We start from the raw sequence: 17,135 nt of genomic DNA, 5'->3' as shown, positions 1-17,135 counted from the left end.
TCTCACTCACTGAACCTTTTTTTTTTTGCTTCAGTCCACAGTAGACTGTGAAAGACAAGCACAACCTTTCCTCCAGTTTTTTACCCCACCGAAATAGTATGGCTGCTACATAGTAGTAATTGGGTTACCTTAATTTGTTATATTACACAAAGTACTAATTAGAGTCGGCATACACTGACTGAAAATTAAAAGTGATCTTGCTTTTGATTGGCCTATAAAAGTAATGGAAAATCTGATCATTAACCACTCTGTTGTTTAGTTCCAAAATTGCATAATGAGTCACCTGTAAATTATTTTGATTTTATTATTAGCAATCAAATGAACCCCTACTGCTAAATATGATATTAATTGACAAAGACAAAAACAAAGGAACATTTGACTATAATTGTCGTCAGTTTTACTTGCAGTTATTTGTATAAACTTTAGTCCGTTATTTTTTTATTTTTAATAATTTTTGTTTTTATTTTATTTGTTAACATTTTTTGTCAATCTTAGTTGGCCATAACATAAGGATACTGCTCACACCCAATATAATGAGATCCAGGAAGACCCATCAAAAGTTGTTTTGAGATAAGAGTCAAAGTTCATTTTGACATCTCATTGGATTGTGCAGGTGTATCTAAAGCTATGTTGAAGGTGGCACAAGAGATTGCTGAAACAGCCGCGCATGCTTTGAAGGTACCAGGAGGGGCAAAAGGGAAAGAGGGGAAGGCGCTGGTCACTGGTGGGGCCGAAGCGAAGGAATCGAGGGAGGAGTGTAGCGCTGAGACGTGTCAGAAAAAGGGCGCCTGGGCCCCCCTGTGGAATGCGGCCTGTCTGCCTCCCCAGAAAGAACAGAGCGGTGGAGAGAAAGGGAAGAGGGGGGGGGCAAAAAGCAGTTCTGCCCCATCATGTCAAGGAGAGGGAGGAGGGAAGCAACGAGAACAAAGAGCGGCGGGCGTCACAGGGCCAGGCTAAGGAGAGTTGGAAAAGTGAGAGTGTGTTGCACTTTGTTGAGGTGCACGGGTGTAGACATGCGATGATGCATAGCCGAGCAGAAATGTAAGCAGGATAAATCCTCGCATACCTCCAAACGGTATGTGCGTTCTGACGAGAACCAGGTGTCTTCACTGCTTTCCTTTTCCTTACATCTCTCACCCCCCACTCCCTCCATTTTTGCAGTAAACTACTACATTGCTGTCTCTTTTTTTTTCCCTCGCCATCAATTAATGGCTTCTTGTGTTCCAGCCGCCACAGTAGTAGTAGCAGCTGGCGATGACAGCAAAAAGAGAGGGGAGAGGAAGGAGAGCGAAATGGCGACAAAAAGGTGCCGTTTCCTTTTAGGAGTGCCACTCATCAGTTTGGGATTTCCCCCCCTTTCTCACTCTCTCTCTGCCTTGGCCTTAAGTTGCTCCAGCAGGCAAATAGAAAGTGAGAGGTGCATAGTAGTCATGCTCAGCCTTCCCCAAGGCTATCAAAGGCATATTGGCGGGGGGAAAAAAAAAGCAGTTTTACAAATTGGACCAGACCATTTGTCATGTTCTATTTTTTTCCATCCTTGTTGTAGCCCTCGACATGTACACTCACATCTAACGTCTTTGTAATGCCACAATACGTTCAATAATCCTTAACCATCTTTGTGAAGGGTCTTCATCTAACCCTTACCTGAGGTTGAACCCACATTTACAGTAGCCCGATGACCCTGGGGCCACCACATGACTGTGTAGGCCCACAAGAAGCTCACTGACGTCGGCCCGATTGGGCCAGTAAAAGTTTCATAATTAAACAGCACTTGCTTGCTTTTTTTTTTCTATGTCTGAAGTCTAATATTTAAGTTTTATTCACCTAAATTGATAAAAATCATATTGGATGTTTTTAGCACTTTGTGCACATTTCTATTATCTCCCCTTACCTGTAAAACCATATTTGAATCCTCATTCATCCCTATGAAATTGTCAAACTAAAATTGGTCCCCATGAAGCAAGCTGGACAAGTTTACATTATACATACATGTGCACCCTCACTCGTGCACATGGATGATGTGAGTTAATGAAGGGTGTAATTAAGTAGGCACAGTGATGGATGCTGAAGGGGCGGGGGGGTCTTGATACAGATCTCACATATACACAAACACTGATAATATGATAAGTGTTGCAGGCACGTGTGTGAGAGGACGGCAGATCAGTCCGAGGACAACCTCCTATGCTCCTCACATTCATAAATGGACGCTTAATGATTATGATTGGCTGCTTATGGGTGGAAGCGAAGATGACTTGCCAAGTAATGGGAGGTGAATGCTGGTCACTGGGACACTTATGTTCCATGTGACCTCCAGCTCTCCTCTACAGTTCACTTTCAGGTCAGGGGTGCGCAGGAGGTGGAGGTGACCGCTCAAAAGAAAGCAAGAGACATTTCCTGACAACACCTTCTGATTTCTTAGTGCAGTGGGATTTCATTTAATCACATTATGCTTGTGCATCTGCATTAGGAGTGCAGTCCTCTTGCACTTCCCTCACTAAGCGCGTGTGTGTGTGTGTATCTGAATGTGCACGCTTGTTTCCCACTCTCATACGCAGGCCACTAAATCAGTGGCGGGCCCCTCTCTCTCTCTCAGTGCTGTCACCTCCTAAAAGCGTTGCATTGGTCTCAGCCAGGCTGTCCTCTTTATGATTGAGGTCAATGCAGGTCAAAGGTCACCAGAGGCCAGGCTGGGTTGCCAAGCATCACAGAACACCCACTGCTGGATAGGCCATAGTACAAAGAAGACTATAGAACAGCAACTTCCTCCAAGAGTGCCCAAAGCTTCAGTAGGTTTTTTTGTTTTCTGACTTTTGCTCCCCTAAAGACACTCGAATAGGGCTACAATTCAGATATATGACATGACTCAAAAATATGAATACCTTTTTTCGCTGTTAGTTTATTGAGTCGAGAAGACTGAGCTCCTTCATTTGCTTCTTCGTACGTCTTGCGTGATTTTCTATGCATTACTGAGCTGATCATAGAGCGTTCGACTGGACCAAAAAGTGTATCAAATACACATGAAGTGGCTCGCTGTCTGTTGTGAGTCTACAATCCGGCGACAAGGCTACATGGATAAATTGTAGACGCGCTGAAGAATTGGTTCAGCGGGCCAGATAAGCTTGCATGGACACAGTCACGCTTGGTTGACCCAGTCAGCCAAGAGGCTTCGAGACAAGAAAAGACAGATAGCAACCCAGCTAAAAAGGATATGTGTGTGTGTGTGTGTGTGTGTTTCTGCCCCGTCTTTGTTGTGGAGACTGAGTTATACACACTTGCCTAGGCACCTGGAGTGCTGAGGTTGGCTTTGGTTGCCATGGAAGTGTTTAGAAGCACTTAAGCTCAGAGGGCCTGCCTGTGCTGTCAGGTAAATAACACACACACACACACACACACACACACACAAGCTGGGGCAGACTTAGCGAAAAGTCGGGTTTTTTTTGTTTTTTTTTTGGAGGGGGGAGTGAAATGTTGACTGTTCAGTTAATCTGCTAAGGACATCACCATAGTAACAGTTTCAGGGGTCAACGAGCATAGCCAGATTTTGTTGTGGTGTTAAGCAGGTGTAATAGGTAGTCGCTATTTGTTTTTGTTTTCACGAAGGAAAGCAACAGCCCACGTAGAAATCGTTTGACATACTTTTCTTTTTTTTTTTTTAACGTTTTTTTGCATACAAGTGTATTATATATATATATATATGTGTGTGTATATATATATATATGTGTGTGTGCGTGTGTGTGTGTGTATATGTTTGTGGTGTAGGGCTGGGTGTGAGGGTGTGTCCTTCCCCCAAGCCACAGCCAGGTGTAAAAACTCTCTGAACCAAAAACATAAAAAGTTTATTTCTATCAAGGCAGGCAGGCAATACTTTTACAGGCCACTGACAAGAACTGATTTTTTTTTTCTCTTCAATCACCAACACGCCTTTGTGTGTACATTTCTTCTTCCTGTGAGTGTGTGTGTATGTGTGTTCATGTGCACATGACAGACGGTGTCTGTTTACGTATAAGTGTGCTTTCAGTCTGTCTCCTGAGCCAGGTCTTGGCAGTTTCTTGCATGTGTTATTAGTTTAATTTTTTACTCTCTCCTTTTGGTTATTAATAATAACAGTTAAACAGCTTCCATATGTTCGGCCCGGGTGCCAGGCTGTAAGTATGCTCATCGTGGCTCGGCCCGCACAGCCTCTTGTAGGGGAGGAGGAGCGCTTTCAACTCTGGAGGTCAACCAAATAAGAGCAAAGTGGCCTTTTCGACCCTGGAGCATGACCAAGCTACTAAACTGTCCTAGCTTATACACCATGAGGGTGAACTAATACAAGGCTCAAAGTACGGCTGTGTGTGTTTGAGTGTGTGTGTTCCGCTGTGGGCTGAGTCTGTCTGGAGTGAGACCTTCCTGTCTTGCCAAACGAGCTGTTTTGAAAACCACAGGGAAACTGCATATGTCCATATAATGTAGGACGCGTGTGTGTGTGTGTGTGTGTGTGTGTGTGTGTGTGTGTATAGGCCTATTTGCCTTCAATTAGCCGCTTGGACTGCAATGAGGCTCAGAGTACAGTGGAAACCCCTTTTATATTGTCAGGAAGGGAGTTTCTCTATTTCTGGGTCTTCTCACCTCATTGGAGTCTGTAAATGCTGAGAAACCATTTAGAGTTACTACGTTTTACCATTTGACATGTGATTGTGATGCTAAATTATGTAATGATATAAAGCAGTCCTGGGTATTCAGTCATCGAGCATTTATGACTCGGTCTATACCCTTGCGAATTAATAGAAACGTTAGACGAGTGTCGGGAAGGGGAGGTTTTCTCATTCCACCGCACGGTTTTGCACTGAAGAGAACCATCTGGAAAACAACGTCCTTCCTGGATTTTCAAACAGGTCGCTTTTGTGAAAATAGGATGAGGAAAAAAAAAAAGAAATCACAAATCGGCAAGCATTACAGCATATTTTGATGTTCCTTTTGGAGTTTTTATTGCCTTGGCTCTAGAGCACGGTCTTTCCTCTCTTTAATGGTCAGTCTGAGCCCAAAGGAGCGGCCATTTTAAAACCTCAGCTCTCTAACTGAGACTTTATATTGCGGAAACATCACATTAAAAAAAAAATGTTGCTCGTGCTTGGTTGATGTCGGTGTGTCCCAGATAGCAAAAGATTGAGGTGCCACTCTCGGGCAACCGGTTTGAAGTCGCTCTGAGTGGAAACAAATGGTTGCAAAGCCGGTGAGGGAGATGATTAATTCCAGAGAAAGCGAAGCCCTGTGTGATGACGACTCAGACGAACGGGGCAAAAACTTGGCGCGGCATCGCCTGTTTGTAACTCGCTGTAAAATTGGGAGGCTTTAGCAAGATTTGACTCCGTCTGCACCCCACTTATGTTTACCTCCAGGAAACGATGATCCGCTCGCCGTTTCCCGAGGCGTTTGCGCTGCAGTAACAATAACAATATAAAATTCAACTTGGACAGCAATGGCCTGTCAATCAAAATGGATTTGATTTGAAGGCGCACAAGTGATGATGCCTAGTGGACAGGGGATAGCCGGGATCACGGGGGTGACCCAGGAGGAAGGGCAGCTTTGACCAGCTTTAGCTGGGCTTTCAGCTTCAATAACAGCCCCCCGAAAAAGATTGGGTAGAAAATAAGCCCCGCCCCTCCCCTGTGAAGCTGTGTCTCCTGCCGATCCAAAATCAGAAAGCATGCAGGCCTGTAGAGAAGCAGCTGGGTGTGACGGGCCTTTCTCTGCATCTTCACCCGCTGTACCCATCCCCTTTTGCCTGCGTCCCCCCCTGGGGGAGGAGGAGGAGGAGGAGGAGGAGATCTATATGGATAAAAATACGTTCCAGCCTCTTTTCCCTTCAACTTTACTGTGCTTGCGGTGCGATTTGCGCACTTTCTCACTTTAGCTGGGTCATGAAACAACAGGCCTCTCACTTCTTGTTTTCCCCGCAAATTCCTCTTGCTCAAAGTGAAGAAATGTGATCCCACCTGCCTCCTCCTTCTCCCCATAGGACAGCAACCCCTTGCTCGCCCCGGGGACTGTTTACCGATGAAGGAGGGAGGGGTGAAGAGTGGATGGTTGAGGGGGCGGGGGGGGCACGTTTGTTTCGTTTTGGCCATCAACAATGGACCTCAGTTAGTGCTGATGGATTACTCCAACATATGGTACCCACCTGTCTTTTCCCTCCCTATTCTAGACTTCACTCTGTTTAGATTACTTTGCTTCTCTCTCCCTGTCTCACCCAAACACACTGGATGGATTAGAGACCAGATTCATCACACACACACACATGTGCACACGCACGCACACACACGTGCACGTGCACACCCAGACCTGTTTGCTTTAGCAACCTGAACCAGACGCACACGGACATCACACGCACACACAGTCTAATGGAGTGAAAAAGAGATCAACCGAGGATTTTTCTTGTGCGTGATAGCTAAAATATTCACATAAACGCTATAAAGTAGCAATGTCAAATTCTTGGCCGCACAGGTTGTTATAGTTCACAAAAGATAACAAATTAACTAACAGTAACATTTGAAATACCGTAATTTTTGGACTATAAGTCGCGTTTTTTTTTTCCATAGTTTTGGTGGGGGGGGGGGGGGGGGGGGGGTTGACTTTTTCACTTTTTTGGGCATTTTATGGCTGGTGTGACTTGTACTCCGGTGCGACTTATAGTCCGAAAATTACGGTAATAGTTTTGTTACTATTGCTAAAATGTTAAAACATTAAAAAAAAAAGAAAAAAAACTTGCTTTAAAAACAACTTAGAACTAACTGAATTAAAAAAAAGAGCCAAAACAAAATGAAAACTGATTAAAAATCCCAATTTCCAGCAGTCACCCACTGAAAGATCATCATTGACTTGACACGCACACACGTGCACTGCTAAATGAAACGTCTCCTTTTTTCAAAATGGATCTTCTTTACAGACCCTCTTTCACGTCCTTGTTAAGAACAAATGTATTCGTCAGATGTTTTTCCCGAAACCTTGTTGCAAGGTGAGACTGGTCCTCGCCATGTGCATGTGTATGTGGGTGACCCTGCTAAATTAAAAAAATGCACTGTTATTAAAGGCTGTGTCAGAGGCGATGATTTACAGAAGGGAGCGATGACAAGTCAGAAGAACACGCGCACACACACACACACACTCGGGCTGTGTGCTCTCAGGCCTCCAAGCTGAGCGCTGACCTCGTCACCCCTCTTCCCCTTCCTCCTCCTCCTCCTCCTCCTACCTCTCTCACTCTCATAAAACCTGTCTGACACCATTGATGTGTGTGTGTGTGTGTGCGTACGTGCACGCTTCTCGGCAGCACAAAGACTCTGTTGTTGGGCCTCCCTCTTAGGCCTCTCTCATATTTTCTTTAAAGGTGCAGTGCGCCCCCAGGAATGCCACAGGGGGAACAGAGAGTTGGGTTTGGGGGTGGGGGTGAGGGGTTGGGCGTTTAGGAGGAGGTGGTTGTGTGTGTCTGTGTGTGTGTGCGCGTATGCGTTACAATGCTACAGCTCACCCAAGTCACAGAGAGAAAAAGAGAGGGTGAAGATGAGATGATGAATGAGGTAGGAGGCCCAACAATGAGGAAGGTATTTTCCTTGGAAATTGTAGCTGTTTTCCAAGCGGTGTAGGGTCTTGAAATTTGAGCATAATTTTCACTAAGGGTACAAAAACAAACAAAAAATGTCTAAAACGTCCTAAAGGTTAAAAAGACATTGCATTTGTGTGTACGCAATCAGCCCCATCCATGGCCTCTTAATAAGTCACCGAGCAGTGCGTCATTGTACTGTTTGCCAACACTAAAAGTGTAGACATATCCACTATAGATCTACAGCCAACTTGTGTTTACTCTTAACACCTACACAACTGTGGAATTTGGCAAATACAGACTCTAGCTTCAATTTTTTTTTTCATCTTTCCTTCCCATTTTGTGTGGAAATGTGAGTCGAGCAATACTTTATTTGGCAAATAATTATCTTGAATAATAATAATAATATATTTTATAAAGACCTTTGACTTGTGAATAAGCTTCAGATATGCGACCGCTCGAGTAAGGTGAAAAGAAAAACCTTCAGGCGCAACATACAAAAACTATGAAAGTCTATTTTTTACATAACACAATGCTATTTTTTTCCTTATCAAGAAATTTTGTGTGGCTGCTGAAACAGGTTCATACCATGTCACTTCATTTCAATAGGGTAAATTGATTTGATATAACTGCAAGAAAAATTAGTCTGATATATTATTTTTATTTGATGTTTTTATTACCTAGTCACGGAATAAATGACACTTGTGAATCAAGGCAGCGTTACATTTAAGTTGCGGGGCATTTACATCAACCTCTACATAAATCCACTCGACCTTAATGCTGTTTGAGTTTTTTTTTGTTGTTGTAATTATCACATGCTTTCCAGAAAGGCACCCATGAATAGAGGCGTAGAAGAGGAGACAGGCATCAGCTCTGCTCTGTTCGAGCGTTTATGAAAGCCATAAATGCTTCTTTAATATAGTGGTAATCAGGGTGGTAATTTGGGTGGAATTGTCCTTTATTGTTGCCAGACATGGCTTCCCAACTCCTGCCAACACACACACACGCATAGACACACATAGAGACAAAAAGCGCACAGCCGCTCTCGGGCAGACATGGTGTTCAAGGCCTAATTCACACCACATGCCAACAAACTGGGCGGTTGTGTGTATATGTGTCTGTGTGTCTGTGCTTGTTTTAATGCTGAGGTCAAACCAGTAAATGGGAGGGGGTTCCCGAGATTTTGGTTCAAGTGTTAAAATTCATGCGTGTGTGTACGTATACAGGCGTGTCCACGGCCACATCTGTGTATGTGTGTTTTAATTGCGGTCTCAGCAAAAGTCGCAAGTGCGCTCCATCCAGATGGTTTCCATCATGGTGACTGCACAGAGCATTTCTGTCTTTTTCAGTTTGCCTTTAATCTCTCGCTCTGTTTCTGCAATTAGACGTTACAAGTGTCTAATTTGACAATTCATTAAATAGGTGACATTATACAGTAACACCGTGCTGCACTCTTTCACCAAAACGTTCTTCTCCCTCTCGTTGTCAAATCGGAACTCGGCTTTGGCCGCGGGCGCTTTGCCTACGCCGAAGAACATCCCGAATCGCGGCGGTTAATTTGCGGCGTCGGCACGTGCACACGCAGACTTTCATAAATCAATATTTACTAAGCAACCTTTCCCCTTTGAGTCAGAGGAAGCAAATGTGCATCCTGCTGTCTCCCCTGGCTAACCCTCCATCACGAGGTTTGTTTGTGTCTGTGTGTGTCAGTGTGTGTGCGCAGCTCTTGTGTTTTGAAATGGGTGTTTTCTTATTTTGTTTTCTGCACGGTTCAGACATTCCTGCAAAAAGACCTCTGCCTCTGGAACTGATTTGTCTTGACAATAGCACGTTATAGGGAGATTTTAACACGACAAACGACCATATTTATAATAATGTGAATATTTGCATGTGGACAAATAAGTTGAGGAAAGGAAGTTTGGAGGTTGGACTGGCCATCACTGCAGGGCAGGGAAGTGGAAGAGGAGGAATCGTGGCGAGTCGCATGGCTCTTCAATGTGCATCGGGGTCGCCGTACATCACTCTGACACATAAACACCGTGCAAGTGACACACATGACCATATCCTGACACACTTCTGCCTCAGAGGATGTGGACAACCCAATTGGAACAGCGAGACACCAGAAGAGGAGGGGGGGGGGTTGTTGCAAGAGAGTGAGACAGGCCCAGATATTGGAAATAGGACATTTGTAATGAGTTTGAGGAGATAAGTCACTTCAAGAGACAGTCGAGTACGTCGTAGAAAGGAGCCGCCGGTATTAGACTGCATTTTCTTATGTCAGAAGTTTTGGTTTGTATACGTGGACACGCTTAAAGAACAAGATCACAGCATCATGTGCGAATGAATTCTAAAAGCCAAATGGTATGCCCTTAAAACATTCAACCTTTATGCTCCACCATTTATCCCCCCATGTGTACATGTTGCCATCATGTCTGCTCTCCTTCTTGCAGGCTCTTCAGGCAGCCAGACAGTTCCTCCTCCAGCAGGCCTCTGGACTCAACTCCCCCGGCAGCAACGAGGTCAAACAGAGCCCCGTGCAGGTCAGAACATACTTGGAGACACTCACTAGCACACAGATGTACAGAGGTCTGTGTCCATGTCAACTACACAGTGTGATATAGGCGCATATCTTTCCTTCCTTATTGCTCGGGCTTCCTTCTTTTTATCACCTTTGTCACATTGGGGCAGTTTGATTTGTAGCCATCATTCACGTTAGGGTTTCCAGACTGTTAAGTGAAGAGAAAGCAGTTCGAACTAGGAAAATGTCATCTAAAAAAAATATAATAATTGAACATTATCATCAAACTTGAATGCATTTGAATTTCTTATAGTAAATGATTGTCATTGTTTTTTTTTACAAATTAAGCCACATGATATAAAATGAAATCCTCGTCAGGTAAAAGTATAAATACAATAAAATACACAGAGCCAATAATCATCAGGATTGAAACAATGTTATTCCAAATGTATTACTTTCTGTCGTTCAGACACAAAAGTGATGTCAATAACCTGAAATGACACTTTTGGATGAAAAACATGGATGGAACACACGTTGACTTGACCTGCCTCATGTGCACATTCTGATGTGGGGTGTTACCTTCCACTTCCTTCCCTCGCTTTTTCTCCTAACACACACACATACACTCGCACGCACACACACACTAAAAGCTCCTCCTCCCCTCTCTCCATCTCTGTCTTGTTTGTCTTGTTTGTTGGTGCCTGGCCTGTTAGCCTCCCTGCACTATCCAGGGCACCCGAGCTACATCTCTGTTGTCTCAGCTGTCAGCTCAAATGGTCACACACATCCTGCCAATGCACTCTAGGATGTGTGTTGGCAGGGTATGTGTGTGTATGTGTGTATCCTTAGTGAGCAAAAACAAGGTACATAAAAAAAAAAAAATGGCGCTATTTACTAGGCACCACAGCAAACTGGACTTCCAAGGTTGTAATTTGTTTTAGGCGTGGTTTTTGTAAACAGACAAACCCTGGGAAAAAGATTTTTTAGCATTCAGCCATCCGGTACGTTCGAACGTACTTGCAAATACGTTCAAATGTATTTACCAGTCAAACAATTGCAGTTCCACACTTGCGTCAAATGCCTGTAAATTAAATTGTATCAGGGTGGCCAGGCACAAAATGGCCGCCCTCACGTTGTTCCTGGGGTGCTCTCTCACATGCAAATGAGTGTCAGACAATAATTAGATCTTTAGGAGCCTGATAATTAGATTCCCCCCCCCCTCCCTTCTCTCAGAGGGACAGAGAAAGGGGGGAAGACTTCTTGTGTCTTGACTTCTCTGAAGTCATGGTTTATGCTGACAACAATTCTAATATAAGCCCCCCACCCCTTAGATGTGGCCCCCACCCATTCTCCATCACATTTCTCCTCTTTTTCTTCATTTGTAATGGAAGGGAGGACCTGGACTGCGAGCGAAAGAAACTCACAAAGATCCTATCTGCTCTATGATTGGTTGTTCTGAGATGGTCTTTGTGTTTGACTGCTTGTGTGAGATATTATCAATCCACTCGGCGCGTGCGTGCGTGCGTGCGCGCGCGTGTCACTGTCTTGTGTCGCAGCCACGAGGAACTTGACAATAGCTTACGTCTCTCGACAGGCAATTGCGAGAACAATTGATGGTGTCCGACGGCAGTGCGGTTCAAGTACAATAGTGTGATTTCAGGTTTGAAGAGGATAAAATTAAATTAATAATACAATCAGCGCATTGTGCTGCCAGTTTGGATGCAGACTTTGCTCTATGAGTTATAATTTAAGACACTTCTAGTTGTGTTAATAAATGACAAGTTTGAAATGCTGACACAGCTTAAAAACAGATCACGGCGTCGCTGTTGGCCTTGAGTGTCGCCGTTATCGTAATTGCCCGTGGCACGAGTGGGCGGGAGCCCAATTGGCTGACACAGTAGCAACTGGCGGCATGATGCTTGGCGCTCGCTCATATGGCGGGTGCACATATACCCACTTGGCACGGCTCGCCAGGGCACACTTAACACGCTGCCACTTGGCATGCACACATACAGATTAGCGCCCATACGTGTGTAATTGAATAGCGAGGTGTCCTGTTTTCATGTATTATTGAGGAGCGTGTTTAATTAGGAGAAAATGTGAAAACACTCATTAGAGGAATGTTAATGAGTGGCGCTCTGAAGAGGCCTGGAAGCAGCACAGCAGGTTGCGAGGAAGTGAGTCATGTTTGTCCAAAGCTAAGATTTAACTTGTTTCTGATCATCTGTGTTGCTCCCGCTTTGCACCAATGCACATGTGTGAGAAACTCAAGCACACATTGTCGGATAGTCTTTATAGTAACCAACAAAAGTATGTGAAAAGATGAGTGCTTTGCCTCTCAGAGTGGGACTCAAGCAGCCTTTCTTTCCCATTATTTCCTTTTAAAGTGTTTTCCCCAAAGCACTCCTTTTGTCCACTCACTGAAAGTGTTTAGTCGACAAGTTTCTCTCATTTGATGTTCGGGGGGAATTGCAAGGGTGCGGATGTGTGTGCGTCTGCGTCAGACAGGCGGGGACAGAACAAAGCTGGGGGTGGGCGGGGTCCTGACAGTTTGTGGGAAGAGGTTGGGATCGGACTCGGCTCTGGCCGGGATGGAGTTGAAGGGTCTGCTTGTGAGCGTTGGAGTGTGAAACTCTTATTTTGTGATTTGAAACATGAGTGAAATCAATAATGAAATGTGGTCAATAACAGCCACTCCTCACACTTCCCAACCAAGCGGCCCGAGTGTGTGTTTGCCTGTGTGTGTTTCTGTAACTGTGTTGTCATTTTTATTCTGAGGCACTGGGGCGTTAGATGGACGGTAGGGGAGGGGAGGGGCTCGATTTTCCACTTGAACTTGATGCTCTGTTACTATCCTCTGAAGTTTCTTTGATTTTCATTTTGCCCGTGCCGTGTCAAGGAGACTATTTGGCACGAGTGCGTGTCTACATGTGTACGACCAGAGCATAGCGTTCACCTCCCAGCTCGTTAATAGGCCGCCGGAGCCCCGATTGGAGCTCCTCGCACCCCTCCCCTATCTGTTCATCCATGTGATCCACTTCTCCACCATCTTCAAGTTCTTTGTTGCTCTCAGTGGTCTTCCTATAGAGAGTCTTTCACACCCGTGTGTCTTTTAATAGTGACAGATGTGGCATATTTTATTAGGACTATGTGAAAGCTAAATAACTCACATGACATCGTATGACACATACCTGCCACCTATGAGCAATATGCCAATTCAAGAGAACTATCGCCAACATGAAAAGTTTCTCGGGACATTTCTTCAACCCCCCAACATCATATACACAATTTGATGCACTTTGAACTATCATTATTACTGATGCTAATTAAACAGTATCCTCCTTAGGGATACTTATTTGGCTTCCCGCCAGTATGAGTTGTTTGTGTCCTCCTGAGGGAAATAAAATTTCCAGATCCAAGGAGGCGGGGTGATCAGAACATGCCTGTCTCTGCTCACCTTAACTTTGCTCATCAGTCTCCCCCTCCCCAGACTAATGTGACCCCTGGCCCCACTGTGGATTAGTGTGTAGGGGTACTCACCGCACACAATGGAAGGCTTTTTAATTCCAGCAGCGGTCTGACCCTGAGCTCCAAACACTCTTTACACAGTAGGGACTCCTTCAGTTACTTCTTTTCCCCCTCATCGCCTTTCTACTTCAGTCTGCACTTGTCGAGCCCTTTTTGCTTTCAAAAAGCCTGTCACCCCTCCTCTTCTAACTTAGCGAGAGGGAGGGGGGGGGGGGGACAGGTTGTTTACCTGGGGAAGGATAGCGTTTGTAGAAACAAGTCCAAGTTCAAGAAGAAACATAGAGCTTCAGCACACAACCAGCTTTGTGTGGAGACTTGATTTGGAACGGAGGCAGAACCCCCCCTTCCCTTGCGAGTATCCCCTCCGTGACAGAGAAGGGTCATGCATGCATGCAAACAACACAAGATTCCATGTTGTATGCACAAGTCAGGCTTTCAGCGACATCAAGGTTTGTGTGTGACAGCGAGAGTAACAGAGAGGGGAGAGGTGGTAATGCTCGGTGACAGGGATAAACAGCATTGCTGGGGGGCAGGGTGGGGAGGGGGGGGGTCTCCTAGCAGGGGAGCAAGAGGGGAAGGAGGCGGTGTGTGTCAGCCTCTTTCTTCCTCCCCCCCTTGTCATTTTTTCAATTATCCCTCTCTCCTGTGTGCCCCTGTAGACCCAGAGGCAAGGTGCACATCATTTAGAGTGAGCGCCTGTTTGGATGGTGATTATGGCACCTCTGCTTGACTCAGATTTCCCTTTTATTATTATTTCTTTTTGCATGTTCAATAGCTGCGATGTAGACAATCGTCTAATTGAATAAATAACTTGTATTACATTTGCTTCACTTTTGGTGCAAGCAGCAGAAGGTTCAGTTCACATGAGTTTGTGCCCTGACTGACTGGCAACAAGTCCAGAGTGCAAGATGGCTAGAATAGGCTCAGTGGACCCATTTGGCAAAGTTGAGCTTTTGGGTGTTTGTTAATACATCCAAGAAACCCCAATCAGATGAAAGGTGAAGACGATATCCAAAGTTCAGCCCTTCCTAGGAGATATTGCAGCCTGTCTGTATATAAACATGGAGCCCGCTTTTTAATATCAGACGGTCGTCCTCGCCATCTTCCGAGGTTTCATCCGAGATGTAAAGTGGGGCTTTCCCTCATTCTTGTTTGAATGGAAAGTCATCAAGGGAGAAGAGGAGAGAAGGATGGTTCCCTCATTGAAATGCAAGCAACATCCCCCCTTTTCTCCTCTCTCCTCGGGGGACTCCCTGCCTTTCTCCTCCTTTCTGTTTCCCATCTTTCAGACGCTCCCTCTCTTCCTTTGTTAATCAGTTAAACTCCCTCTTCAAACAACCCCTCTAATTACTCCTCCACTCTCTGTAAACGACAGGGCTGTCTCTTGCATCTCGTCTCCATCCCTCCCTCGCTGCCCCCCCCCAGCTCCCGCTCGCTACGGCAGGGGTTGACCTCTGTCAGCCACCAGTCGGCCCTCAGCAGTGTGCTCCTGTGCACGTGGATGACTGATTCCTGTATGTTAATGAAAGGCGCGATTCACTACGGTGTTTTTATCTCAGTGTTGGCACAGTCACATGCCTAGAATTTACCGTTGGGGGAAAAAAAAGCTTGTCTCTAACATAATAAAACTAAATAAAAAAAGAAGGCGAGATGACACTTTCCTCATTGAGTACCTGTTGGCTGCACTTTGTTTTACTTGATGAGGGATTTCTTCATTTTTCAGCCCTCATTTTCTCCCACTGCCACCCAGCCCCACCTTTCTGGCACTAATCTACACACACATCTCCCTCTTTTAAATTAACACGCAACAAGAAAAAGGGGGGAGTGGGCAGAAGGGGGGAAAATTAAAGGCATTTAATAAACGGCTGACTTCAAATCGCCCGGCTTTTCAGCCTCCCCCTATTCAACAGCCCCAATGAAAGGGAAGAAATCATTCAGTGGGAGAGACAAAGCCGAATGAAAATATAATTCTGCATTGTGAGGTCCTTTTGTCCCGGCCCGTCAAATCGTTAATGGCAGGGCTTTTGTTTTGAGTCGTCGCTTACCGCCTGGCGGTGTCGTATGGCGGTGGCATCGCGTGGCCCCATAATCACCGCGCTTTGTGATATTAGATTATAGGGGCAATTAATGGCATCAAACCGTAACTACTCAGCATTCAGGTTGTCACACACTCATTCAGCCTTCTGTACATCCTCACACATGAGTTCCGTATATCAGCGCCATTAGCCAGCATGGGGAAAAGGTGCAATAATTATTATGAAAACGTCAATGGCGGTGTGCATAAAATACAATGTAGGAGTTGTCAACATGAAAGAAAAGGATGCGCAAGAGCAATTAATTACAGCTTTTCATTTGGCAGTCTGCAATGACAAGACTCGGCGAAGGAGGCGCGCTGGCAAATGATGCCAAATGGCGGCCAACATGGCTTCCACCTTGCTTCCCCCGCCTCTCCTCCTGCGCCTTTTACTTTTCCAACTGCCACCACCCCAGCCCTCCGTTATTAATGCCGCCTGCCCCTGAGCTCAATCACAAATTTCCTAACACAGCTTATTCATGCAAGTTGAGTTCAACTCTGCATGTGACCTACAAGAACAAACAAAAAAAAACAAAAAACTGCCCATACAGGTGAGTTAAGGCTGCCAAGAAATGGGTCGATAGGTTAGTTAATGCTGGTACTTCATGTTAGGCTGAATATGTAATGTCATGCAAAAGTAAAAAGAAGTCAACCACTGGAAGGGATTAAAAAAAAAAAAAAAAAAAGAAAAGGGCAAAATAAACTCTTCCTTAACTTGAATGCCACATCACACTTTATGGGGTCACATAATGTTATGATTCTATTATGATTCTATCCAAAAAGTCCAAAGTAGCTCTTCACCGATCTGGCATTCTTGTGACGGTTGAGCTGTTTGACTGTGATGGTGACAAATAATTCTCCGCGGAGTGGATGTAGATAAATGGCCAGTTTGTGAGGTGATAAGTCATCCTTGTATTTCTCTATTAAAGTGCCATCACTGCTTAACAGGCAGGATTATTTGTATTGCTAAGGCAGCAGTATAGTTTATTGACGTGTAGGCAGTGAAGGAAACGTGATTCATCCCTCAGCCTGTTAGGAGAGACTCGACACCCACTTTGGCAGTCACTAAAATCTGATTTGTCTTTATTTCCCTTAATTGTTTCCGCTATCATCTGTCTTTTCATTTAATATGTAAAGCTGTTTTTTTTACACATTAATTTAGCATCTCTGCTCAGCCCTCATGTCTGACTGAATTATGTGATTCGTTTTTTTTCTTCAGTTGTAATCAGATCAGCGCTGCCTATCTATTTTGCACGCTGTTTTTTTCTCCTTGCTGTGTCTTTGCTTGCCTGCCGCATGCTCTGATGAGATAGACATCTCACGGTGACAGCTGAGATGTTGTTGTATGCCTTTCCATAGCCAGGCTTGTATATACGGGAAGTAAATTGCAAGCAACCGTAATCATGTGTTTATGGCGGGAGATAAGATGTATTTATTAT

General features: G+C 44.8%; 1 protein-coding gene across 7 annotated transcripts in view; it reads left to right on the top strand.

Annotated features, from left to right (window-relative positions):
* The window catches only part of foxp4 (forkhead box P4), a 70,626-nt gene that overhangs the window by 29,267 nt on the left and 24,224 nt on the right, over window positions 1–17,135 (top strand). For all 7 annotated transcript variants that reach the window (XM_061291410.1, XM_061291409.1, XM_061291408.1 and 4 more), the window contains one exon: window positions 10,027–10,116. In XM_061291410.1, coding sequence (XP_061147394.1) covers window positions 10,027–10,116 — 90 coding nt within the window. The remainder of the gene's footprint in view (window positions 1–10,026; window positions 10,117–17,135) is intronic.

The sequence above is a fragment of the Syngnathus typhle genome, linkage group LG11 (genome assembly GCF_033458585.1).
Source record: "Syngnathus typhle isolate RoL2023-S1 ecotype Sweden linkage group LG11, RoL_Styp_1.0, whole genome shotgun sequence".
Classification (NCBI taxonomy): domain Eukaryota; kingdom Metazoa; phylum Chordata; class Actinopteri; order Syngnathiformes; family Syngnathidae; genus Syngnathus; species Syngnathus typhle.
Note: the sequence above shows the minus strand (reverse complement) of the source record. Positions and strands in the feature narration are given on the sequence as shown.